Source organism: Lodderomyces elongisporus, chromosome 2 (assembly GCF_030384665.1).
Source record: "Lodderomyces elongisporus chromosome 2, complete sequence".
Classification (NCBI taxonomy): Eukaryota; Fungi; Ascomycota; class Pichiomycetes; order Serinales; family Debaryomycetaceae; genus Lodderomyces; species Lodderomyces elongisporus.
In genome coordinates this window covers 1,813,641-1,840,759 of record NC_083674.1, presented here as the reverse complement: position 1 = coordinate 1,840,759, position 27,119 = coordinate 1,813,641, and the positions used below count along the sequence as shown (strand labels likewise).

The 27,119-nt window shown below is 36.0% G+C and overlaps 9 protein-coding genes and 1 non-coding gene across 10 annotated transcripts; 7 read left to right on the top strand and 3 right to left on the bottom strand. All coding sequences in view use genetic code 12, as the record gives it.

Annotated features, from left to right (window-relative positions):
* Positions 1-171: 171 nt before the first annotated feature.
* Positions 172-243, bottom strand: PVL30_002000. The gene has a single exon. It is a non-coding gene; the product is annotated as a tRNA-Asp (tRNA).
* Positions 244-530: 287 nt separating this feature from the next.
* Positions 531-2,816, top strand: PVL30_001999 (uncharacterized protein; the record flags this gene model as incomplete). Its single annotated transcript, XM_001527145.2, has 1 exon — positions 531-2,816. One exon carries the CDS (start codon positions 531-533, stop codon positions 2,814-2,816), a length of 2,286 nt encoding a protein of 761 aa, XP_001527195.2.
* Positions 2,817-2,871: 55 nt separating this feature from the next.
* On the bottom strand, positions 2,872-4,629 carry PVL30_001998 (uncharacterized protein; the record flags this gene model as incomplete). The annotated part of the gene is made up of 1 exon (XM_001527144.1): positions 2,872-4,629. The coding sequence occupies one exon, from the start codon at positions 4,627-4,629 to the stop codon at positions 2,872-2,874; it is 1,758 nt and encodes a 585-aa protein (XP_001527194.2).
* A 2,084-nt stretch (positions 4,630-6,713) lies between these two features.
* Positions 6,714-8,303, top strand: PVL30_001997 (uncharacterized protein; the record flags this gene model as incomplete). The annotated part of the gene is made up of 1 exon (XM_001527143.2): positions 6,714-8,303. One exon carries the CDS (start codon positions 6,714-6,716, stop codon positions 8,301-8,303), a length of 1,590 nt encoding a protein of 529 aa, XP_001527193.2.
* Positions 8,304-9,658: 1,355 nt separating this feature from the next.
* FCY2 (purine-cytosine permease) lies at positions 9,659-11,266 on the top strand (the record flags this gene model as incomplete). The annotated part of the gene is made up of 1 exon (XM_001527142.1): positions 9,659-11,266. The coding sequence occupies one exon, from the start codon at positions 9,659-9,661 to the stop codon at positions 11,264-11,266; it is 1,608 nt and encodes a 535-aa protein (XP_001527192.2).
* Positions 11,267-13,093: 1,827 nt separating this feature from the next.
* Positions 13,094-16,240, top strand: PVL30_001995 (uncharacterized protein; the record flags this gene model as incomplete). Its single annotated transcript, XM_001527141.2, has 1 exon — positions 13,094-16,240. One exon carries the CDS (start codon positions 13,094-13,096, stop codon positions 16,238-16,240), a length of 3,147 nt encoding a protein of 1,048 aa, XP_001527191.2.
* Positions 16,241-16,795: 555 nt separating this feature from the next.
* Positions 16,796-17,604, top strand: vti1 (t-SNARE VTI1; the record flags this gene model as incomplete). Its single annotated transcript, XM_001527140.2, has 2 exons — positions 16,796-16,889; positions 17,033-17,604. The coding sequence occupies 2 exons, from the start codon at positions 16,796-16,798 to the stop codon at positions 17,602-17,604; spliced, it is 666 nt and encodes a 221-aa protein (XP_001527190.2).
* A 613-nt stretch (positions 17,605-18,217) lies between these two features.
* On the top strand, positions 18,218-18,787 carry YAH1 (mitochondrial matrix iron-sulfur protein; the record flags this gene model as incomplete). The annotated part of the gene is made up of 1 exon (XM_001527139.2): positions 18,218-18,787. One exon carries the CDS (start codon positions 18,218-18,220, stop codon positions 18,785-18,787), a length of 570 nt encoding a protein of 189 aa, XP_001527189.2.
* A 578-nt stretch (positions 18,788-19,365) lies between these two features.
* On the bottom strand, positions 19,366-21,930 carry PVL30_001992 (uncharacterized protein; the record flags this gene model as incomplete). The annotated part of the gene is made up of 1 exon (XM_001527138.2): positions 19,366-21,930. The coding sequence occupies one exon, from the start codon at positions 21,928-21,930 to the stop codon at positions 19,366-19,368; it is 2,565 nt and encodes an 854-aa protein (XP_001527188.2).
* A 4,507-nt stretch (positions 21,931-26,437) lies between these two features.
* PVL30_001991 (uncharacterized protein) lies at positions 26,438-26,908 on the top strand (the record flags this gene model as incomplete). Its single annotated transcript, XM_001527137.2, has 1 exon — positions 26,438-26,908. The coding sequence occupies one exon, from the start codon at positions 26,438-26,440 to the stop codon at positions 26,906-26,908; it is 471 nt and encodes a 156-aa protein (XP_001527187.2).
* Between the last annotated feature and the right edge of the window lie 211 nt (positions 26,909-27,119).

Genomic DNA, 27,119 nt, shown 5'->3' with positions numbered 1-27,119 from the left:
ATACAGGCAACTAACAAGTGAATAGCGACCAAATAGAGTTTCAACAAACTGGAAATGTTTTATTTTTTATCCATTCTTTCTCTATAAACTACTGACCCTAAGTTGTTCACGGTAACAGTCAAAAGTAGAAAAATGAAAAAAAAATCCATGAATTGCGAAATTCAAAAAAATCTCCCAGACAGGGAATTGAACCCTGGTCTACCACGCGACAAGCGGTAATTCTAGCCACTAAACTATCTGGGAATTTGTTGTAAATGAAAAGTAACACAATATACAAGTCTCAACCAAACTTTTATTTTTTTGGTAATAAAGCTACCATCTGTAAACAGTTTTGTGTAATTGATCCTTTGTTTTTAATTTTCTGTGTTTACAATTTGATTCAAGGTTGTATCAGAATGATAAAACAAGAAACATCGATTCCCGTTGTTATTACCCTGACAAAATTATTCAGAAAAATAAAACAAATACAAGACCAGAAATACTAATAACAATAGTAGTAATAGGGCTATTTATTGAGTAAATAGTTTGAAATGACACTGCCGAATGTACATAGCAAGAGACCTTTAGAAGCTAGGGACATAAATTCAATGCACCAGTCACCTCCACTGAAGAGGCGAAATTCATTAGGATTTGAAATGGCTAGTGTTTCTTTTGATCCACCACAAGAATCTACCTTTGACATGAGCGCACCATTCTCCACCTCGGCTCCTGTTCCATCTTTGGTCTTGTCTCAGAATCAAAAAAAGACTAGGTTACCGCAATTGGACCATTCATTAAGTAGTAGCAGCAACAACAACTACAACAACAACAACAACAACAACAACAACAACAACAACAACCACAGTAACAGCAACAACAACAACAACCACAGTAACAGCAACAACAACAACAACCACAGTAACAGCAACAACAGCAAATTGAACATTCATGGTAGTAACAAAACAGTGTCTAACTTCTCTCAAGAGTATAAACACCAGATATTATCAATTCAAGAACGGTTGGGCAACAGAAATCATTCTACATTGATCCCATCGAGACGCGAGAGTTTGATTTCGTCCTCTGCTCATCAGAAACCCCAGAACCCACAAGTGTCACAGAACTTCCTAGTAAGCTCAAGAACTAGCGAACTAAATAATCAATTTTACGCAGTAAATGACCAATACCGTGAAAAGCAACAGCAGGTAGCAAGGCTCAATGAAGATCTTCACAGATTACGACGCATACATCGAAATTTTGCACAAAAAGTAGAAACTATCAAGGACGAAATAAACCAATATAATGTAAAGTTTGAGTTTATGGAGGAAACAGTACTTAAAGCAGTTGCCAATGAGGAAAAATTAATTGACATAAAACTTGAAGAAAATCAAATCAAATTGGATAATCAGTTCAGGGAGTTGGAATTCGAGATGATGCAAGAATTAGATGAGGTAAAGAAATTTGACTATACCGAATTAAATAAACAAATTGAAACATTAAAGGAAGAGGTTACAAAAGTGCGGGATACTATCGGAATGGAAGAAAATGTAAATAGAGAAAGATACGAGCAAGAAGTGGCTATAATTGAGAAGGAACTGCATGCTAAACTTGAGAGCACCGAAAAGGCACGCAATGATTCGCAATTAAAGTTGGGTGTAAAGAACAGCGAGTTTGAACAAGCTAGAGAAGGATATCGAAAAGCTAGTACAGCAAAAATAAACTTGTTAGAGATGGTGAATGAAACAAAATCAAAAATACGGGTTACCGAAGAGATGATGAACAATTATTCTCAAAATAAGAAAACTTTGCAGGCTCAATTAAGTATTCTCAATAAGCAACTTGCATCTGAACTAAATAAGGGTGAAAGGGAAGAAGCTGAATTTGATCAATTAAAGTCTAGATACGACACAATTGCTCAAAAGATCAAGAAACACGATGAACATAGACGCATTTTAGAAAACTCAATAATGGATTATCAGCATAAAGTTCGAGTTTATGCCTTGACGGACTCTGAACCAGGAACAAATCCGCTGCTCTTTAGCAAAGAGTTCAAGATTGGGACACCTTCATCATTTATCATTGATGAATTTTCTCATTTGGCATGCAGTACATTACGTGGCTCAAATGTAACCATTGTCACCCAATGTGTATCAGGTTGTACAATAACTTCAAGGTTGATACAACCATTGTTGGACTATAGTGCATCCAAAATGCATAATTGGGATATCTGTTTGTACTACCAGTGCGTGGGGATTACTAAAGGTGCTGACTGCAACGACAACAGCGACAACAGCGACAACAGCGACATTATCGAAAATAATAATACGTTGAGGGACTTGATTTCAAACACCACAATTGATCAACGCTCTTTGTTTGATAGTCAAAAGATACCAATTGATAGAAATGATCAAAACAAGTCCATCTTGCTGATCAAAAATCAGCCAATCATCGACGTCGATAACGCTACCTTTGTGGTTCATATCATTTCAGTTAATGGAGTCAGAAAAGGAAAAGGAAAGAGTGGTACTACTGTACCTACTCTGTTTGATACAAAATTGGTCGTTTTGGACATGTCTCATGTCTCGCCCCTGCTGTCACAAGTTGAAATGTTAACATTGATTGAAAAATCTTTTACTAACCAGCTGCGACGTGTTAGCCATGACAATGCTGGTACCGATATTTGTGCGAATGCTGGTGAGGCCGAGACTACATTAGCAAGATGGATTCTGGGCCAAAGTAAAGTCTTGGTGCTTGCCGAGATGAAACTGGATATAATGGCCAAAAAATTACGGGATCTAAGTTTGACTACACTTTGTGCTAAGAAATCTATGGTTATGTAGAAAACGAACAAAATACGTGTATTATTCTAATCGCTCCTCAAAAAATTATACGAATCTACATTGTAGAGACAAGGTCATGTAGAACCCATTTCAACTCATCCGTAGAGCCAATATGCGCGTCCGGTCTAGGTAAAGTGCCCAGTTGCATCTGCGCTTTCAAACTTTGTTGTTGTTGTTGTTGTTTTTGTTGCTGTTGTTGCTGCTGTGATAGTGATTGTGTAGGAGGCGACGATGATGAAGGAGATGCTGACGAGGGTGCAGGTAATGCATGCAACGGATCAACGCCAGAACCATTTCTATTATGACCAGGTTTTATTGACTGTAAATCTGAAGAGTTTGAGGTTGCGGGTGTGCTTGTGCTTGTGCTTGGGCCCGTCGTCGCGGTGGTTGTAACATTATTATTGTTGTTATTCAAAACTAAACCAGTCTTGTTGCCAGATACTGCAGATTGATTCAATGGAGCTTCTGCTGCTGTGATTGCCTTCTTTTCCACTACTGCTACACCATTGTTGTTGTTGTTATTATTATTATTAATATTATTGTTATTGTTGCTGAACATGAGACTAGCTGGCTTTGGAGGTAAAGTGTAACCTAACTCATCTTTAGACAAAACACAATCGTCATTTTCAAGTAAAACATTTGAGAGTCGAAGTCTTGGACCACCTGGCTCAATCAAATGCGGGAACATTTCAAATGTATCGTACAAATCCTCGACAGATAGTATAATATCTTTGTTGTTTGTCTCACCTTCACTGTCCTGTTCTGACTGGTCCAACTTCCTTTTCTTTGAATTCCTTGTCTCATCGCTGCTGCTTGCACTGCCATTTTTCATCTCGTACGATACATAATCATTATTGGTGTACTTATTTTTCCTATATTTGGCCACGTCGATAGCGCTCTCAACAACGTTTTTCATGTGAGATTTCAATCCTAGTAGAAGAACTTCTAAAACACCAGCGTTAAGTCCGCCAGTCAACCCATGTTCTCTCATAATCATCAACATCGTCTTGGTCAAATTATCAGCATCTGGTATCTCGTAGTTTTCAGTAGCTATGGGGGTATTGATACCATTCAATACATCTTGCTGCCATTGAACCAAATTGTTTACTTGCATCTGTTGTTGCTCCTTATCCTGTATCATTGGAATTTTGGGCAACAACGTATGTCTTGTTAAAGTGATACCCGCATTGAGTTTATTTCTCTTTCCACTATCCCGTGTGATATTCTTGATTCTCCGTCGTTCTTTAATTGGCAAACCCATGATATTCTGTTTGAATTTTTCGTATTGAGTGCTCTTGACATTTCGAGTGCTTTTAGATAGCCTTTTATTCCAGAATGATGCAAATTCATTTGTGGTGTCATATGAGCCACCGTCTTTTAATGAATTGGCAAAATTGAGCATGAGTAGTTTGTTATGGTATCGGAATAGGTTGTGCTCCTTCAAGAAAGGTGTGATTGTTGATATCAACTCCGGTCTTGAAAGCTTACCAACGAGGAAAAGACTAAGTGTTTCATGGTATTTTTCCCAATTCTTCCCTAGCTTGTTTTGGAATTCTCGAATTAACTTTTCTAATTCCAAGCGCTTTCCAGACTTGACTCTGTGTTGCAGATGATGCTGCTGCGGATGCTGATGCGATGTGGTTGGTGGTAATTGCTGTTGTTGTTGTTGTTGTTGTTGTTGTTGTGAGTGGTTCGCTCCGCTTGATGATCTAGCTGGAACATGGGGTTTCGACTCTGTTTTGACTTGTGTAGTGCTGCTGCTGCTGCCATTTTTCAACGGGTTTAACCCCGATGATATTACCTTGGTCGCCATAGCTGTTACTGATTTGAATGATAAATAAGATTGGGAAAGTTAAAAAAAAAAAGTGAAAAGAAAATAGACTAAAATAAAATCCCAAAGAACAAAAAAAAAATATATAAGGAATGAAAAGCAGTAATGAAAATAAAAATGTTGGAATTTATCAATAAGTGTTTCACTCTCTTATATCTAATCAAATCGATTCGATCCTTATTCTCAAAGTGTTTAGTGATTGAAAAACTAAAATAAGATTTTTGATATTGTTGCCAAAATTGGGAATCACGGAAGGATGTGGAGGGGTGGGGAGGTGTAAGGATAAGGGTAAGGAGAACGTTAAAAAAAGAAACAGAAAAGGTTCCTATGATCAGTTTGGTGGGGAATGGTGGGGGACGGAGGGGGACGGAGGGAAAAGCGAAATAACTGAACAATAAAAAAGCAATTAATACAAAACAGCAATGGGTGAACGATGGACGGACTGAAATGAAATGACGGAATAAGAAAAAAAAAAGGGAAAACAAAGAAAATTGTGCTATATGGGGGTGTCCCTTAGGTCTATGGTAGTAATATAAAACAGTTGGTGATTGAGTGAACGGGTGATGTTGGATTGATTCAAATGGTTCAAAAACCTCCAAAATAGAAAAATAAAATAAAATAAAACAAGAACAGAGAAAAATTCAAAAGCATTCTCTATTTGAAAGGACAATTGATATATTGGATTCAAAACTCGCAATCTTTTTTTCTTTTTTTCTAAATAAAGAAGGAACAAAAAAAAATGTCTCACGCGCGCTTTCTGTGTCCAATGTCGCAAAAGCTAAAGATTTTATGCGACGTTAAAGTGAGACACTGATAAAAGGTACCACATTCTCATTAATATTTGGTTGCAAGAATAAAGTAAAGATTATATCATCTAGATATTGGTTAGTTATGGATCATATTTTAGTCTACTCTAATAATTCTATTATTCAACTAAGGAATAACAAGAAAAAAAAATATATAAATAATGGAAATGAAGGAGTACTGGTTCAAGCTTTATCCTGACTGTTCTGAACTATCTGAAACAAGAAGCTGAAGAAGAAAGATGAAAAGACAAAGCAGTTATTCATAATTTTGCAACGTCTTACTTGAAAAATGTGTTGTCAAAAATAATCTTCCACAAGCTAAACTCAATACTCAATTTCCTAAATTGTCTTCAAAACAAAAAAAGAAGAAGAAGAAGAAAAGAAAAGAAGAAAAGAAGAAAGGAAGAATGAAAGAATTGATTGACGTCCATGCGTTTAAAAGTTTGGCAAATAAATTGAGAATTGACCAACTACAGATTCAAACTTGAAACGAGCCAAATTGATCAATATATGTTTTGCCGGGTAAACAATTTTTTTAAAACAATGAATTTGGAGACGGGTCGGAGCTATTTGTTAAAATTGCGATTATTAAGCTAACGGAGTAAATAGAGAGAGAGAGAGAGAGAGAGAAAAAAACGGATTTCACGTGATTGTAAGCTCCGTCTTAACGCCGCATTTTTTTTCTGGTTCTGCTTTGTAATCCATAAACAAAGCAATAATAAATTAAAAATAATAAAAAAATAGTGAGTGAGAGAGAGAGAGTGTGTGTGTGTGTGAAGTATCGGATATACGTTCCGAAATTTTCTTTTCATTTTCACTTTCGTTCTCACAATTTTATATTTTTTTTGGGATCTTTTGAATTTGTCATCACAAAACAGTGCTGATGGAAATTGCTTTTTTTTTTGAAGCATTTTTATGCATTTTTATGCATTTCCTGTTTTTGGAGAAATTTTCTTTGTCATTCCAAATGTCTAGATACGCTATTTTTGTTCCATTTGAGTACGGATTTTACAATTTTAGGCGCATCACTTGACGAATGAAGCTGGATCTCATCTTATACAAGCATGGATATATGTAATCAGCACGCAAGTACACACACAAACACACACACACACACATATATATATATATCTTTATTTGCTGCTAGAACCCTCACCATCGAGTTTTATCTCAACACGTTAATTGAAGCATTTTTAAAACATTTTGATTTTGGTCTTTGACAAACACATCTACATGGAAAAAAATAGTTTTGACAAGGAAATGTCCGGCAACGAGCGGGCAAACTCTTCAGTCTCCGATGATAGCCCGTTGGAGGAAGATGTTCCTCAAAGAAATGAGGTAGTGCTAGAGGAAATTGGCGGGAACCCAGAGCAATCCCAGCTTCAAAATAAGTCAAAGAATGGTTCTGAGAATATTCCAAAAAATCAACAGGGCCCTCCTTCTACTTTTACCAATCCTCCTCCTGATGCACCTGCTACTAAAGGAAGTGGCCATTCGTTCTTCAGTGAGGATTACAAGCATCACAGACGTCGTTTGGTAAAACGATTTTTGCTCAATAACTTGATGTTGTGTGTTTTCATTTTGGCTGCATTTTCTATTTATTGGGGTTCTTATTATCAAAGATCTAGTAGGTACAAAAACTTGAAGATGTTGGTTGTGATTGAAGACGATCAAACAATTGAGGGAGTTGAGCCAGTGTTTGGAAACTCTATGGACCAATTGTTGCGGTCTGCAACGGCGAAAGAACATGGCGATTGGTATATTTACAGTCTGACTCAGTTTAAAAAGAGAGCAGATGTCAACGAAAATAGTATTGAAGATGAGATAAATCGACTCATCCACCACCAAGAGTACTGGAGCTCTATCCACGTACTTCCCAATGCAACATACAACTACTACAATGCACTCAAAAATGGCGATTCTAGCTACAATGTTACAGCCAACACGGTAATTTCGCGATATGAAACGGGCAGAGATTTCCTTAACATGCAACTGTACATCACCCCTCAAGTTCAGGCAATTGAAAAACTTTGGTTAAAAGAACAGCCCAATATGGTATCCAAGATTATCAATAGTACCATCGATATCAATTCAGCATCCAAGATTGCTCTTTTGAGCCTGCCATTGGTTTTTGAATTTCTTGATCGAGCTCCATTCACCGACCCTGTTTTGGTTGCGCCATGTCAGGTTGGTTTTATCTACATGATTATTCTTACATTTTTTGTATTCAACTTTTTCACCGAGGCACACCAAATCGCTGCAAAATCCGGAGTAAAGAAACCGCATTTTATGCTATACCGATACTTGTCGTCCATCCTTACCTACGTTATCATTTCATTGTTTTTTGGTTTGGTGACGTTGGCTTTCCAAGTTGATTTTACCGTCACGTATGGAAAATCAGGGTTCCTAGTTTACTGGTGTATTGCTTTCTTGACAATGTGTGCTGTGGGATTGGCCAACGAAATCATGGCAATGACTTTGATTATGATTCATCCTCCATTCCTTGGATGCTGGATGTTGTCATGGGTTGTCATCAACATATCACCAACATTTGGTCCAATTGCATTGATGAATCGATTCTATAGATATGGCTATGCTATACCTATACACAATAGTTTTGAAGCCACAAAGACTGTGTTTTTCGACGTTTACAAGGGTCAATTGGGTCGTAATTTTGGTATTTTGATTGCTTGGTGGGCAGTCTTGACATTGATTTTTCCATTTGTTGTTGTACTTTTTGGTAAAACCATGGCTAAAAGAGCACAAGCAGCTGCCAAGGCAGAGGCTGAAGCTAGAGCAAGAAAACAGGAAGAGGAGAAAAAAGGAGAGAAAGGGCAACAAGGCGTTTAAAAAAAAATGTACCGATGCAAACTCTGATTAGTTTTCTTTTTCGTCTTTCAGTTTTTGAATTTTTTTTTTTTTCTTAAATTCGATTCAATAATCTTATTTGCATCAGTTCAAAAGGGCATTTATAGACTCAAATAGCATTTTAACAAGTAAGAGTTATTTGCATCTTCGTTTTCTCATTGTTATAATTGTTTTTACTTTTAACTCGCTTAGTGTTTTCTTTTTTTTTTTTTAGTTGTTCTTTTTCCATTTACTTCCTTCTTTGTTTTTAAGATTTGACATCTCATCAGGTAGAATAAAATTTCAAAGTAATATACCGAAAAATGGGAGAAAAAAATAATGAAAAAAAAATAAAAATAGAAATAGAGACAAATAAATGAAAAGTATTCTTTGAAATATCGTAAATCAACGTCAACAAAGTACCCTCACCCACCAAACTTATCTTGGCATTTCCCCTTACTTTTGAGATACTAAGCACTTGTGACACATATTATAAACCCCACTTTTAGTGTGTAGATATGAGATGTAAAAGCATGATAAAGGATTTAGTTGCACTCTCTCCATCATGGGAAAAAGAACATGCAAGAGAGAAAATACAGGATACAAGAGACAATTTGGTTACATCTTTTATTGTCTCCAAAGGAATGCTTTCCAATCGTAGCGACAAAAGAAAGATAAAAGATGGAAAATAGAAAGTGGAAAATCAAAAAGGAAGAATAATCTGAAAAACTAAAGAATTTTCTTTTTTTTTTTTTTTTATCTTTTAGTAAACACGATTTCCTGTCTCTCCTCTCCTTCTATATACGTGTCTATGTACAACTAGATTGTCTTTGTTTTGCCGTGTCGACTCGGTTTGGAGCCGTACAAAAACCAAATTTCAATTTTCAAGCGCCGAACCAAAGCGGGCTTAGATAAGTAATTAACTTCAACTATTTTGTGAATTTGAGTGACAGCTGTGCACAAATGCTTATCACAAAGAAATAAAAAGATAGATAGAGTGAGAAAGAACAAAATAAATAAAAAAAAATAAAAAAAATAAAAATATTTCAATCTGAAGAGTGACGCCCGAAAGATAGAAATTTTTTTTTTCTTTCCTCTTTCCAATTGTATCGAATGATAAGATCACAAATCGGAGTCTTTTGTCACAGGCGGCAAGAGGGTGGGGATGTTTTTCTGACTGATTGGAAAAATAAAAGATTGATATTTATGAAATAAAATAATAGATTTAAACTGTTCATGTTTTCTTTTCTCTTTTCCTCCTTTCATCACTTCCTTGAAAGATTGTACAATATTTATTCATTTCTCTACATCTTCCACTTATTTTGGGGTGCTTGAACTAGAAGAGTCGGTTTATAAACATGTCTAAAAAATACGTTGACGATGAGCAGGTCATAGAGTCGCACGAGCCATGGGAAGGAGAAGGAGATGGAGAAAGAGAAGGAGACTTTAAAGATGAAAAGACCCAACTAAATGCATTGAATATTAGTGAAAATTCGTCAATCATTGAAGACGAGCAGCTGGACGGGACACAGGATGCAAAGGTTACCAATTTTGTTGACAGGATTGGACTTTTGATGAATGCAGAGATTCGTGGTATTGAAAAAGTAGAGCCCGAGGATAAAGACGACAATAATTTGTTGAATGCATTTACAATCTTCTTTACTCCACAAATGGCGGTATCTGCCTTGAGTACTGGTTCAGTGGGGATTGTTATGGGGTTGAGTTTTAGCACAACAGTCGTCATAATAGTTTTATTTTCTATAATTGGTAGTATACCGGTGGGGTTATTTTGCTTGTTTGGCATGAAGTTTGGGCTTCGACAACAAATAGTGTCACGGTATCTCACTGGTAATATTATGGGTCGTGTTTTTGCATTTTTTAATGTCATATCGTGCATAGGATGGAATGCGATAAATGTTATTCCGTGTGCCCAATTGCTCAACTCGGTGAATCATAACTTTAAGCCTTGGATAGGGTGCTTGATACTTGTACTTTGTGTTTGTGTTTTATCGGTGTTTGGATACAAAATTGTGCATCTTTACGAGCGGTATGCTTGGATACCTACATTTGTGGTGTATTTGGTCATTATTGGTAAATTTGCTAGTGAAAGGGCGTTTGACTGGGGACACGATGAAGGTTCGAGTGCTACAAAGGCGGGGAATGTGTTGAGTTATATTGTGGTGATGTTTGGATTCACTGCTGGTTGGTCACCGAGTGCAAGCGATTACCTTGTTTATTTCAACCCCAATAGGAAATCGTGGAAAGTGTCTTTGGCAATGATATCTGGGTTGAGTATACCTGCGATAGGCTCGTGTATCTTGGGAGCTGCGATCACCACGAGTATAAACAAGCCCGGCCGTTTTCAAGATGCGTATAATGAAAACTCGTTTGGTGGGTTGATTTATGAGATTCTTTGTGGAAACAATCATAACCAGGGTTATAGATTTCTCGTGGTGATTTTGGCATTATCGGCAGTGCAAAACAATTTGAGTGGCGGTTATTCGCTTTCCCTTGCAATCCAGTGTATATGGTCCAAGTTTGCCAAGGTGCCACGTATTGCATGGTGTATTGCTGGTAACTTGATCTCTCTTGCATTTGCCATCCCAGCATATTATGTGTTTGAGTCTGCAATGTCCAATTTCCTCTCCATTATCGGATACAATGTCTCTATATACATTGGGCTTTCTCTTGCCGAGCACTTTGTATATAGACGAGGCTTCAAAGGGTATGATGTATCCAACTTTAACGATAGAAGCACCCTTCCAGTGGGAATCGCAGGAGTTGTGGGTTTTGCTTTTGGAATATGTTCAACAGTATTGTCAATGGACCAAACATGGTACCAGGGAGTAATTGCGAGAAGTATTGGGGCAGATGGCGGCGATATCTCATTCGAATTGAATATCGTATTTGCATTTATAGGGTACAATCTAGTGAGGCCATTTGAAAAGAAATATACTGGTAGATGAATGAAACAGTATTTAGAATATTGTTGTGACCATATGTAAATACAGTAAAAACAATCTCTTTTCTTCTCTACTTTTCCTTTCCCTTTTCCTCTTTCCCCCGTCCGTACTCTCACACAGATACTTATCAGATTGGAAGTAATATGTCAAAACAAGCAAAAAGGTCTGGGTTGTGAATGCACTTTGTTATCTGCCGGAGTGAATAGACCAAAAAAAAGAAGAAGAATATAGTCTCTTTATCTTTTTTTTTGCATAGAAAGTCCTTTTGAAAGCTTTGTTTGGTTGCAAAAAGTTTGCAATGTTGGGTTGTGATGAAATCACCAACAAAAGGCAAAAAAAATAAAAAAAATTAAATTATACTGGCAAGCAGTCTTCGTTGCATGCTTAGATTTCCCAATAAATTATTTACGAAAAGAAAAAAGAAAGAAGAAAGAAGAAAGAACAAAACAAAAAAAATTCAAACTAAAACATTCTGTCGTCTCTCTAATGGACATCTACACCTTCTTCTTTACACTTTTGAAATTTGGAGTCTTTGAATCTGTCTCTTGATTAATTTCAAAAACTGGTGATTTAGTTTGAAAATGAGCATGGTTTTTGTAACCATTTAGAAACGCAAAATATTTCGTGAACATTTATTCTATTTTTGTTTTTTGTAAACTCTTCCTCTTTTCCTTTTCTTTTCTTTTTCGTTTCAAATCAATACGACTGATTTGATTTAGTACAGGAAACAATAGGATGCAATCAAATCCAGATTATGAAAGTAAAATATAGTAGTTAACAGCCCACAAAACTGCCAACTCCAGAATATTAGGCCCTAAAGTCTTTGTGGCCGTGTGGACACAGAACTAAAGAGTTTTGGGGAGGTGGGGAGGTAAGAGGCGGGGAGTGGGGAGTGGGGAGTGGGGAGTGGGGAGTGGAGGGGGGGAACTTCTCTTCATACATTGCGCTCAATGATTGTTGCTCTCAAACACAAAAATTGTTTTCAATTAAATTTTTTTTTTTTTTCATTTTATTTTTTTTTTTTTTCGGCTTGGGACCAATCCGATTGTTGGATACTGAATCTCAATTGTAAAGGAACTCAACATCAGAAAAAGGCAGATTAAAATTAAAGTAGGGATGAAAATATGAAACGCTTTTGTTTTTTTTATTTTTTGTAGGCTTTTATAAAGAATCTGAAAAGAATAATATATATATATACTATAGCTATCTATGATATAAAATACATAGTAAGGAGGTTTCGGATTGAAAATAGCGTGTGTTTTTAAGGGATAGATTTTTGTTGATTGTTGCGGGTGGATTGAATGTTAATTAATTCTCCCAAAGGAAAAAGGAAAAAGGAAAAGGAAACACAAAATCGAATGTGCAGAAATTGAGTCTCAGATATTTCCTTGTAATTTTCCACCTCCCCACCTCCCCAAAACTCTCCCCAAAACTCTCCCCAAACTCTCACAAACTCTCACAACCTCCCCTAAAGTAATGTTGCTATTGCTTTGAGTTTTCTTGAATAAAACACGTACGACTCAATTGACATTTCTATCAAAGAAATTCAAAGAGGAAAAGCCAATCTAAAAAACTACATTCATTCTTCTGGATTACTTAATTGCATAACAGAACTAACCCAAAAAAAGAATAAAAAAAGAATACACCTTCATCTTCATTACCTTTTTACTTTCCCCCCCCCCCCCCTCTTTTCCCACTCAATTTGAATTTGAATTTGAATTTAATTTTTTTTTGTTTTATCATTTTATCATCTTTATATCTTTATTTATTCTTTTATCCTTTTTCTTTTATCCTTAATCTAAAAAGCAAGTGATTAACAGATATAGACTAATGCCTGGGTTAACTGCAGAGGAAGAGAGATTGAAGGATATCCATTATAGACAATGGGGTCCATATGTGTCCGAAAGATCCTGGGGAACTGTTAGAGAAGATTATAGTGTTGACGGAAATGCATGGGACTCCTTCAAATTCGAGGATTACGCCAGAGTATCACGTTGGTCCCAAGACGGATTGGCTGGTGTGTCCGATAGACGCCAGCTAGTCAACATAACCATGGCTCTATGGAATGGTAAAGACGAGATCTTGAAGGAGAAATTATACGGGTTGACAAACAATCAAGGAAACCACGGTGAAGATGTTAAGGAACTTTATTACTACCTCGACAACACACCTTCCCACTCTTACATGAAGTACTTGTACAAGTACCCCCAAAACAAATTTCCCTATCAACAATTGAAAGAAGAAAACGGCAAGAGGTCTAGGCTTGAAGAAGAATTTGAGCTCACCGATACTGGATTGTTTGACAAGAACGAATACTTTGATGTCGTGTTTGAATGTGCCAAGGACTCGCCAGACGACTTGTACTTTAGAATCACTGCTTACAACAGAAGCGATAAACCAGCACCTTTGCACATCTTGCCCCACTTGGTCTTGAGAAACACTTGGGTTTGGGGTAACGTCGATTCGCAAAACAAGGAAAAACCACACGTGAAGCAAATTGATGACTACACCATCGAAGTCACCACATCAAAATTTGGTAAACGCTACTTATCCTTTGCACCATCCCCAGGTATCAACGACAACTCGCCTGACGTTGAGCCACAATTGGTGTTTTCTGAAAATGAAACAAATACCAAGAAATTGTATGATCAAGAAAACAAGTCGAAATACACCAAAGATGCATTCCACGAATTGGTTGTACAAAACAACAAGGAGGCTGTAAATCCAGATAAAGAAGGAACTCAAGCAGCAGCATGGTATGTGTTTGACGAAGACGGAGGTGTGCCACCGGGAGACTATGTCACGATTCGTTACAAGTTCACAAAGGAAAACACCGAAGTTGACGAATATAAATTGGATCAAATCTTTAGCAAGAGACAAAATGAGGCAGACCAATTTTATTGGAAAGTGTCACCTTTACCCATTAGTGATGAATTGAGACAAATTCAGAGGTATGCGTTTGCCGGTCTCTTGTGGTCTAAACAATTTTACCATTTTGTCCACAACTATTGGGCCTATGGTGACCCAAATACAATGAAGCCACCAGTCAATAGAGCCAATGGAAGAAACAAGGAATGGAGCCATTTGTACATTGACGATATCTTATCGCTTCCAGATAAATGGGAGTACCCATTCTTTGCAGCTTGGGATACTGCGTTCCATTGTATTCCATTTGCAATGATTGACCCGTGGTTTGCCAAGAATCAAATTGACTTGTTATTACGTGAATGGTATATGCACCCCAATGGTCAAATCCCGGCCTACGAGTGGAACTTTAGTGATGTTAATCCACCTGTGCATGCATGGGCTGCATACAGAATCTTTAAGATTGAGAGAAAGATGTATGGCCGCGAGGATATTGATTTTTTGGAGAGAGTTTTCCAAAAATTAATGTTGAATTTTGCATGGTGGGTGAATAGAAAAGATGCCGAGGGAAACAATGTGTTTGAAGGTGGATTCTTGGGTTTGGATAATATTGGTATCTTTAATAGGTCTGAAGCATTGCCTACCGGAGGTAATTTGGAACAAGCCGATTCGACGGGTTGGATGGCGTTTTTTGCATTGCAAATGTTGAACATTGCCTTGGAGTTGGCCAAGACCAGACCTGTGTATGAAAATATTGCTTCCAAATTTTTTGAACATTTTGTTATTATTGCTGATGCAATGACATTCAGGGGCCAAGAAGGTGCAGAGGGTTCAACCAAAAACTCCTTGTGGGATGAAAAGGATCAATTTTATTATGACTCGATTAGGTATGGTGACCACCATACACAATCATTGCCTGTTAGATCCTTGGTTGGTTTAATTCCCCTTTATGCTTCGTTAACTTTAGAACCAGAATTGTTGGAAAGGTATCCTTCCTTCAAAAAGAGATTGGATTGGTTCCTTGAGCATAGAAAAGACTTGGCAGATAGAAACATTGCATCAATGGAGACAAGAGGCTGTGGTGAAAGATTATTGTTGTCCTTGGTTTCAAAAGAAAGGCTTGTTGCCATCTTGCATAGAATGTTGAATGAAGACGAGTTTTTGTCTCCATATGGTATTAGATCATTATCGAAATATCACAAGGACCACCCATTCTCAATGGAAGTTAATGGAGAGACTTTTAAAGTTGAGTATTTGCCTGGTGAATCAGATTCTGGTATGTTTGGTGGTAACTCTAATTGGAGGGGCCCCATTTGGTTTCCAACAAATTTCTTGTTGGTTGAGGCATTGCAAAGATTCTATTTGTACTATGGTCCAGACTTGAAAGTTGAGTGTCCCGTTGGCTCTGGCGAATATTTGAACTTGGCTCAATGTGCTCAAGAAATCCAGCATCGTATGATTCACTTGTTTCTTCCAGACCAGGATGGAAACAGAGCATGTAATGGTGACAATGAATTGGTCAATAAAGACCCTTTTTTCAAAGATTATGTTCCATTTTACGAATACTTTGATGGTGATACAGGAAGGGGATTGGGGGCATCTCATCAATGTGGTTGGACTGCTGTGGTTGCGAAATGGATCCATGATAATGGTGCGTCATGCAGAGTTCCAAAGACTCCTAGAACTCCAATCAATAGAAGGAAATCCTCGTGTTATCTCCACGATAGTGAAAAGACGGACGATTATTACAAAAAGATTGTGCCCAAGGATGGTCCATTCTCGGGTAAATTAATGAGAAGAAAGTCTGGTAAATCTTTGCTCAACTTGACTGTTAATGCTTTGGACCTTGACCGTGATGAAGAAGAAACACAAGATAGAGTTAATGTGGAAAGAACAGTTACGGGTTTGGATCATGGTATGAATGTTACCGATGAGATCTTGAAGAAGGAGTTGGCAGGATTGCAGAGGACTCAATCAGGTGCATCAATTGATTCTGAAGCCGAGGTTGACGATGATTTCTTGGAACAAGTTAAATCGGCATTCAAGAAGTACAGAACAAGAACCGAAGATGACGATGGAGTATCCGGAGATGAGTTTGAAACTAGATGTTAAAACCCATGCTTTATTTTATCTTTCTCTCTCTCTCTCTCTCTCTTACTATCTTTTTGTTTTCCTGTTGTTTTTTTTTTGCTTTTTTGCTTTCTTTTTCAAAAGAATAGGTACAAAGATTTGTTAGAGATTTAGAGGCTAGAGTTTTTGAGCTTAGATTTGATTTTTTTTTGGATAAATCGTTACATATATCGAATTGTTTAGATAGTAGAATAGATATTACTTATAGAAATAAGGTGTATTTACTGAGCCACCAATATCCTCTTCTTGCCCCTCCCCTTCTCTTAATGTAAGGTGGTAATGAAACTTTTGGTACACGACCCCAGTGCTTGGACAATTTATCTTTGCGTTCTTAAGCCTCTGTGTAATTTTTATTTATTTTTTTTATTTTTCTCTCTCCTCCTTTTCGTCCCCTCCGCATTCTTCTTTTAAATCATAAAGTTAACAAAGGAGCAAAAATACAAAAATACAAGAGTTTGAATAACCAAGAGAGAAAGAGAGCAAAAGAGTCAGGAGATAATACACAACAACAGCCCAACCACAACATTAGCCATAGCCATGTCTGACTCGTTCAATACGTATGAAAGTGACTTCCAGCTTGCATTGCAGGAAGCCAAAGCCAAAATCTCCCAGATTGAGTCTGTAGACGGAGGTAAGTAGACATTGTCAAAAGATATAAAGAAGATAGAAAAAGCCAAAGGTAAAAGGTAAAGCTTTGCCAGCACGCTTTACTCATAGCTCTTGTATACTAACGAATGTTTTTTTTTTCCAAAAAAAAAAAAAACATAATAATAGAGCAACGAAAACAATATTTGAAAGCGATAGAAGCTGCTAACGATGAGGCATTGGAAGTGCTTGACCAAATGACTATTGAAGTACAAAACCTTCCCTCGAATCAACGTTCGTCATACAACACCAAGATTCGCCAGTACAAGTCTCAAGTTGAAGAGACAAAGAAAAAGTATAAGCAACTTGCTGACTCCCAGGACAAGCACGATCTATTTGGTAGTCGATACAAAGACGACCTGGAGTTTGGCAATGGCGGTGCTGGAGACTCACAAAGAAAACAGTTGTTGAATAATCATTCATCATTAGAGCGTTCGTCTCAGAGATTACAAGATAGTCAACGTATAGCGTTGGAGACGGAACAGATTGGCGGTAATATCCTTAATGATTTGAGGTCGCAGAGGGAACAAATTGGCGGTGCAAGAAATACGTTGATGCAGGCTGATACGTATGTTGACAAGAGCGTACAGACTTTGAAAAGCATGGGCAGACGGTTGGTGGCCAATAAGTTTATCAGCTATGCCATTATTGCAGTGTTGATTTTGTTAATCCTTTTAGTTCTTTATAGTAAGTTTTCCTAGACCAAATTTTAAGTAGATATATAATTGTTTGAAAGTTAATGAATCCAAGAATGATACTAGAAATATCAAATTAATGAATTGAAAAAGGTATAAAAAAAGGAAAGGAAGGAAGGGAAACTAGAAACTGCAACGATTCAAAAGAAAAAAAATTGAAACTAGAGCTCTTAAAGAAAAAAACAGAATAAAGCAAAGTAAAGCAAAGTAAAGCAAAGTAAAGTAAAATAGAAGAAAAGAAAAGAATGTAAATTAAACAGTCAAAAAAAAAATTAAACAGTGTTGGTAATCCGTTTAAAATTATAGGCGGACGCGGGTTTATTTATGAGACATCATAGAGCTGAGTAATCTTTCGCGCTAACGTTGAGATCTTGAAACTGCTGCAGGAAAAGCGAATGGAAAACGAAAAATATCATCGATCCGAAATTTCACAACTTTCATCGCCGCAGAAGAAAGACTTAATACTAAAGAAAAACAAAGAACACAACATAACAGGACAGAACAGGATAGAACAGAACAGAACAGAACAGAACAGAACAAAAAAGTGAAAAGAAAGAATTTTTTACAAAAAAAAAAAGGCGGAATCTGTGATTATTTTTAAAAATCCTTCATTTTCGACATGCTGACTCCAAATATGATTAGAAGCATACAAAGGCTCAGTGCCAGGTCGAACCATTCGGTATTTCTTGCATCTTCACTTCGATGCAAGACGATGAATTTCACATCTTCTCAACCTGCTACCCCCGCAGCCTTCATTTCGGCCCTTCCTCGTTTGCACTCATGCCGACAACTTCAAACTTCTGCTCCACGATATCATGGACATGTACATAAACCAAAACCAGGTGAGGAGCTCCACATCACTTTTATAACTAAAGATGGCAAGCAACATACTTATGAAGTTGCAGAAGGCGACAATATCTTGGATATAGCACAAGCAAATAACTTGGATATGGAAGGTGCTTGCGGTGGCTCTTGTGCTTGCTCAACTTGTCACATCATTGTTGACCCAGAATTTTATGATGAGATTCCAGAGCCCGATGATGATGAGAATGATATGTTGGATTTAGCATTTGGATTGACAGAGACTAGTCGGTTGGGATGTCAAGTCAAGATGACTAAAGAGTTGGATGGACTAAGAGTTGCATTGCCAGCAATGACTAGGAATTTACAAAATAAAGATTTCAATTAGATTGTTGAAAAAGTTTAGTGCTTTTCATTAAATTTCTTATCCCTTCCCACTCTCCCCTGGAAAGGACAATGCTGGCTCCTTTTCCCCCACCCCCTCCTCCTACCATCTACGTCTGCACATAGAAATACATATCCTATATTATATCAGATGGTGCTAAGTACATTACATTCACTCGCAAACAATTTTTTGTACAAAGTCTAATAGATATTTATTTTTTACCTTTTTCAGTATTGTTAACTCTATTTTCAAACTACAATCTTGGGGAACTATATTTTGCTATGGAGTATAAAAGAACGACCATATTAGTTTTGAAAACTGCATTTTTCCCTCTTTCTTCTTATGCCCTCTCTCGCTTCTCCTCTTTATTCGTTGGCCACGCTTTTTCTTTTTCTTTATTTTTTAACAAGTTCCAAAATGACAAATTTAGGAAAGTAGAGTGTGCAAAAAGGTTGTTGTTTTTTTTTTTTGTTCCTCTACATCACTACAGTATCGATAATCACTAAGATCTTATACTTTTCTATTACTCTATAAATTCTCTATTTTCCTTATGTCTAAAAATCACCGCCATATATTTACTTTCAAGTGGCACTGGGGTAATCGATCCGTTTAGAATATATTAATGATTTCTTTCCATTTGCCACTGATCTGGGCAAGCACGACCTGGCAAATCTATATCCCATGGGACCGCCATGAACGTTTCTATTATTGACTGTTGACTCCAACATTAGGCATGTAAGCAGGGGTGGAAGTGTTGGTATTAAAGACTCGAGATCTATTTGCAACTCGTTATTAAAACTCAAATCTATCTCGACGAGATTTTTATGGCCAACCTCGCAACTGGCTTTGCCTTCCATTATATGGTGGCCAATCATTTCCATGTTAAAGATTGACAAGTCATTGCGCGATAGATTGATGGAGACGAGCCTTGATTCGTATTTCTTCAGCCAGTGACTAAGTTGTAGTTTCTTTATGTGATTGTAGGAGAAATCCAATACTTCCAAGTTTGGTGTATCGAATTTAAACACTATTGAGCGGAGTTTATTCGATGACAAATTTAACACTTTTAATCCTTGCAAACTTTTTAAGCAAGTAGGGATCTTGCTCAAGTTATTGCTCGATAAATTTATTGTCTCTACAGAGTGCGGGAATCGGACATTATCTAGTTTCCTCAACTCGTTATTTGATAAGCAAATGTACTTGAGTTGGGAATCCTCGCCAAACGAAACGTTTTCGAAAATCCTGAGTCTGCAACCCATTATGCTTAATTCTTCGATTGTGGAAGAAAACTGCCATCCTGAAATTTCAGAAATTTTACAGCTATCCAAGTTTAGGATTCTCAATGTTTGCGGGAGGTTCAAGTTGCTTAGTTTGCTGATTCTGTTATAGTTGAGGTATAATATTTCAATTTCCAACGGCTGCCCACGGTTATTTGTTGAGAGATCTACTTTTCTCAACAAGTTTTCAGTTAGATGCAAGGTCTTTATAGTTGATGGAAAATGTGGTTTATAAACGGTGGTTAGTTTATTGGAGCCAATACCCAAATTGACTAAATTTTTGGGGAATCTTACTTGATCAATCGATTGCAATTGATTAACTTCGAGTGATAGTACCTCTATCGAGTCTGGAAATTGTATTGTTTCAATACTCTGGCCAAGGTGTGTATTGAATAGTCGCAAATACTTGAGTTGTGTAAAATTGGTGAGCCTTGGTGTATACGTTCCCCACCATATGGGGTTGTCTGCCAAGTTTAATTTTTGTAGACTTTGAGGTAAGTTTGCGTCGATGGCTGAAAGATCGGTTATTGTGTTGTTGTTCAAGTCTATTTCTTTCAAACTTGGTGGATATTTGATTTTGTTTAAAATGTCTGTATATTCCAATGAAGATAGTGATAGTTTTTCCAATTTTCCCAATTTTTCAAACAATTGCACTTCAAAGATGTCATTTAAATTGAGACTGTGTAGTTTGAGTGAGGTCAAGTTGTCAAGTTTTTCAATCTGAAAAGGAAATCTAGTAGGGACCATAGACGCAGTTTCGAATTCGTTTGCTCCGTACTCGAAAGTTGTCAAGTCTGATGAGTGCTTGTTTATAATGGCTTGCTGTACAAAATGTTGCTTTAAATCTAAGTTTTTGTTTCTATTGTTGAATTTGCAGCAATCGAGGGAGAGAACTTGTAATGATGGTGGTGCTGTAAATATAGGTAGCGTGTTGATTTCATTGTCGGTAGTGTCGTCACTGTCATTGTTTGTGTTATTGTTGGCAATTAAAAGAGTGTTTTGGAGTTGTAAGTGAGTGAGTGTTTGAGGTAGTTTGTATATATTTATTGGACAAGAGTGGTCATTGCGATTATAGCCAATGAGTGCTAGTTTTTGTAGACTTGATGCTTCCAAGTTGACAAGTTTAACACGTTGGCAATCGTGTAGCCACAAGTTTTGCAATTTGGGGAACATTGTTGCCAAGTCGATTGTGAACTCATCCAATACTCCGCTTACAACTATTGTTTTGATTGTGTCTCCACAATGATGGCTGTATAAGTGGAAGATGTGGTCCATGTTGATGCTGTATAAGTAGCCTTCCAATATTTCCAAGTCCATTTGATATGTCACATACTTTTTGTTCTTACTGTTGTTGTTCTTACTGTTGTTGTTCTTACTGTTGTTGTTCTTACTGTTGTTCTTAGTGCTCCTTTTGTTTAATCTTGTAATTAGTTTAGTCAACTCAATTGCATCGACTAGAGTCCAAAAGAAGTAGGCTATAGTGAGTGTTACTTCAATTCCATTTTCTTCGCAGTATTCGCTTAGTGCAATGAATTGGTGTGTGTTTTGCAATAGCAGTGCATCTTCTTTTGCAATGAATGTTGGTGTTCGTAAGTACATGTGTGCAAAAGATAATCTTGCTATTCGATTGTTGTATTGGATACTCCCGCTCTTGCATTGTATTAACCTATTAACTGCTTTTCGGACATTTCTGTTAGTTTGGAGAAACTCTTGGCCCTGTGGTGTAGATATGAATGTGGTGATACATGATTCTAGTGTCGTATACGATAAGATCTTGTCGAGAATCTCTGAGGGATACAAGTCTAGTAGGGTTCTTTGATTTGGGTTCTGATTTAGGTTCTGATCTCGATGTATCCCTGAATTGTTCATTGGCCGAGGAAAAGGTTTTAAAAAAAAAAACAAAAAAAAAAAAAGAGAGGGAGGGAATGAAGGGGAGGAGCAGGGGAGGGAGGATGAAGTAGAAGAGGCAAAGGGAAGTTGGTGTAGTGTTTGCAATGTGTGTAAATCCTTTAAGCAGTATAAGCTTTAAGATTGGTAAACATTTAATTGACTTTTGATTTTGCGTACATTGTTGTATCCAATCTATCGGCCAATACGCCGTAAAAAGTCTTTGTAATTTTTTTTATTCTCTGTTCATTTTTTTGTTTTTGTTTTTTCTTCTTCTTCGTCTTCTTTTTCTTCTTGTTCCGATTTTTTGTACTTTTTACTTCCGAGTTTTCTCTTCTTTTTTATTTCCTTTATCTAAAAGATCTCTCTTATTACTTTTTCTTATTGGTATGTTTTCGCACTACCACTTGACTTTGTATGGTACAACCTTTTTCATTAGTAAAGGCAAGAAGAAAGAAAACAAGAGACAGTTTAATTAATTGTGTTTCTAGGTACTTGACTTTGTAAACAGTTTTTTCTTTCCCCCATATTTATGTGGTTCATTTAAGAGAAGGGCAAGTGTGGTGAATACACTTTCTGTTTTATTTGTGTGTGTGTCTGTGTCTGTGTTGCTTTTTTATTTTGCAGCCTGTGGCGGCTCACATAAAATGAAAACGGTGGGGATTTCATCAAACAACCTGTGGCTCAAAAGATGTGTCAAAAAAAAAAAAAAAACAAATAGAAAAGGAAAAGAAAAAAAAGCAGAGTAGGGGATGGTTAAAAGAAAGGTGGATCAGGTGAGTCAGGTTTCAGATCCATAGCCACACATAACCACAATCACTACAACCACAATAGCAACAGTAGCTTGTGAGTTTCTCAAGTTAGTGTTGTTAGTGTAGTTTTTACTTACTTGCTTGCTTACTTGTTTGTATTTGTTGGGGTGTTTGTTAAATCACAATCTCTTTATCTCTTATCTCTACTATAAGTCAATGCTCAAATATTGGTGCAGAGTAGTAGAAAATGTAAATATGTGGATAGAGAGGAATAGCTTAAACACAATGGTTGCTCAGCCATAACGATGGCACTAAAATAAATCATACCACTTAACAAGCACCAAACATTGGGTTTTTCCCAGTACTAAATAGTAGTAGTATTAAATATGAAAATAGTTATTGCATAACCACCCAAAAAAAAAAAAAAAAAAAAAAAGAATTTTTTTTTTTCTTTTTCTCTTTTATTTTTTTTTTGCTCAGTACCTCACGCAACCGAGCAAATTGCCATTTCCGGTTGATGATCCATTTTGTTTTAGTATCTACAGTTTATCTTCAATGTTTGCTACTGAGGTTTTTTTTTTTTTCTTCTTTTTCTTTACATAAATCCCGCACATAGGTTTCTGAATAAGACTAGATAATCGATGTAGTTACTGAATTGCAATTGAGTCATTTAATACTTTGTTGTTGAGTTGTCTGTTTTTCTTTTTCTTTTTCTTGAGGCTTGTGGATAATAAAGTAAAGTGTTGATGTCATCTATTGTGAGATATTTTGTTGGTAAGTTGCCCAATAAGGAAAGTGTTTCCCTCTATCCCAACTTGCACTTTTATTTTATCATTATCCGCACAATTGATCCAAAAAATTAAAAAATGAATATAAATAAATATAAATAAATAAATAAAAAATAAAATAAAATAAAATAAAATAAATATAAAATAAAAGATGTTGTTGTTGTTGTTGTTGTTGCTCTTGATAACCAATCTCCGGTTTAGGAGAATGTCAAAAAAACAAAAAAAAAAAAAAAAAGAAAGAAAGAAAGAAAAGAAGAAAAAAAAACCAACGTGTAACAGCCAGTCATAGTATTGAATGCGGGGTTTAATTTCCGAGTACGAATTATTACGGCGAAAACTTTTCGGCCCTTTTCTTCTTTTCTTCTTTTCTTCTTTTTTTTTTGTCTTGCTTTATTTAACCACTCCACCACTCCAGTACATAATATTGCCTTCTTTTCCCCCGCCCCCCCCCCCCCACGCTGGAAAATTCAGCGAATAAAGGCGGTATGGGGACATACATGTATACCCTATTGCGAATAAAGGAGAAACGTTCAAGTGTTTTTTTTTTTATTCTTTACTTTCTCTTTAAAATTGAGAAAAGGAAAACTAAAAAAACAGAAAAGAAAAGAAAAGAAAAGAGGTAATTGCGCTTGTTGAAAGGGTTTAGTCGGGGGAGGGGGGGAAGTGTCTGTATTGAAAAAGATTGCAAAAACACTTTATCTTAATTTGCTCAACCAACAAGGCTAGACCATGGTTCTTGTCTCTTACTTTTGTTTCAATTAATAATGAAAAAGCCCATCATTACTTTGTTCTCTTCCTCCTATCTCTCTCTCTCTCTTTCTCCTCTCTCTCTCTCTCTTTCTCCTATCTCTCTCTCTTATTTCCCACAATTCTTCATGAGCCACTTCCCCTCCTTTTCCCCTTTATTTTCCTCTATATATATATATATGTATATATATATATATATACATATATACATATATAGTCTTTATCTACTATATTCTTATTTTGTCATGTCAACAATTGTGTACAGATTTCAAACAAGAGGAATATGTGTAAACGTGTTTTGGTAGTCAAGTAATACCTCTGGACTTTCCAACTATAACTACAACCTCGTGCGCTATATCTTTTTTACAGCCTAACAACAAATACAAATAAATAAATAAAAATAAATAAAAATAAAAATAAATAAATAAAAAGTAAATCTATTATTAAAAAGTGCGGTAACTATTTTTTGGGAATTTCTTTTATTCTCCTTGAATGTTTGTTTATCTAATTTGAATGATTGTTAGAATTACCAAAAGATTAGATATAAAAGGATAATGTTGATTGAACCAGATAAGTAAAGTAAGCTAGCAAAGTTTAGTGGAATTAATAGAAGGAATGTAAAATGTTGGTGAGAAATAGGAGGTTAAAAGACAAATAAGAGTATAAAAAAAAAAATTTGGTTGGGTACTATGGCCCCTATAATTGAATTTTTCATTATGCACTTAAAGAGATTCTCAATCTGTTTTCCTTCTTTCATTTTTGTCTGTCTGTCTGTCTGTCTCTCTGTCTGTCTCTCTGTCTATGTTATGTTGCGCGCTGTACAACAAAAAGTAAAACCTATCTTTTTATTTTATTATTTTTATTTATTATTTTTTTATTTTTATTTATTTTTGTTCTAAAAAATTGCGCGTTTCTCAAAATTGGAGTAAAAAAAAAAAAGAAAAAAGAAAAGAAAAGAAAAGAAAAGAAAAGAAACAGGTAATAGATAAGAGTGGGTTTATAACGGATAAGCTCGGTTCATTTTCAACAATACACCCAAAAAGAAAAAAGAAAATAAGGAGACAAAGCTTGTGAGAGAAGTGGGGGGGGAGGCGGGATAGGAAAGAACTGTGTTGTTGTAGGCAACTTTTTCTCTCTTCTTCTATATAGTAGTTACAGATCTCCTATGTTGTAAGAGTAGATGCAACAGTAGATGCAGTTATTGAGGTTATTGTAGTTATTGTAGTTATTGTAGTTATTGTAGTTATTTTGGAGGTAATTGTAATTATAGTGGTTATGACTTCTTCAAAGAATAACAAAACTGTGAAGGTGGGAAGAGAAAAGAAAAAAAAAAAAAGAAAAAGTGTGGTTACCCATTAGTTCTCTTAGTCATCCACATTTTGTTGGGCCACGTGACTCATTAGTCAGAAAAACGAAAGAATGAAAAACTGTGTGTACTGTGTGGACTCTTTTTATTTTTTCTTTGATCTGTACTGCATACACAGTGTGAGAGATAGAGAAGAAAACGCCGCCACCACCACACTCACTGATATAAAAAATAAATAAATAAATATAAAAAATAAATAAATATAAATTGTGTAATTGTGTAACAACTGTGACTGAGTCACCACTTACGTAAGACAAACTGTGTGTCTGTGTATCTGTGTCTGTGTCTGTGTCTGTGTCTGATTGCGATTGTGACTGTGGTGGGTACGAAAAAAAAAAAAATAAAATGGCTCACACAGTCACAGAAGAAGGAAAAAGAAAGAGAATCAGTCAATACTTGAAAAAAAAAAAGAATTAAATTAAATTAAATTAAACAATTAACCACAATAGACAAAGAAGCAAAACGATTTATTCAAATGTATATATATATATATAGGGGTTCATGTTTTGCAAAAAAAAATAAGAACTTTTGAAACTCAACTATTTAATCTAATCCTTATTCTTCCTTCCTTCTTTCTAATTTAAATACAAAGATTGTCATATATATATATATACATCTACAAAGACAAAACAACACTAGTATTTGAGCATTAAAAGAGCATTTGCAAACACAATTGTTCTTACTTATACCTTGTGCTCAAGCAACTTTTAGTTAATACATACCCAACTTTTTTTTTTCAATTTTTTTTTTTCATCTTTTATCAGGATTTTGAACAAGTTATAAACACAATGGCATACACTTCTAAATTCCAATTTGATCAAACAAACACACCTATAATGACTGAACCACAGCTTCAGGACTATGAAGAAGATATCTTTGAGCTCAACATTGAAGAGCCAGTGACTACCAATACAAGTAGTTCTAATACTGAATCAGCATCATACTACTACTATGACAATAACAATAACAAGTATAGTCTGGTGAATGAGTTGCAACTGGATCTCACATCGCCACTCTTGACTCCTCAACACTATAGCCGGAACTCTTCAATATCAAGCGTCGACTCTGCCTTATCCAGCACATCACCATCTGTGTCTTCTTCTTCTTCATACTCGTCATCGCCACATTTTGAATTTTCCAGTCCCACCTTTTACTATAACAACAATAGCAACAGCAGCAATAATAATAATAATAGTAATTACGATTCATCGTATCTACTGGAGAATAGCATAGTAGAGAAGAACAATGAGTTGATCAAGAACAATTACAAAGCATACCTACTAAAACTCACCATTCCATCATACTAGATTTGGAGAGAGAGAGATATACATAAGGTGTGTTGAGTGTGTTGAGTGTTGCATGCAATTGGCTTTGTTTTTTTTTTTTAATCTTGAAGGAGTACAGTTTAGATTCAAGAAGGTTATGGGGTTTGGGTATATATTTTCAATTCTTTATCAAATTTTTTTTAATTTTTTCAAATTAATATATATTTTTTCATTCACAATTTTCTTTTCTTTT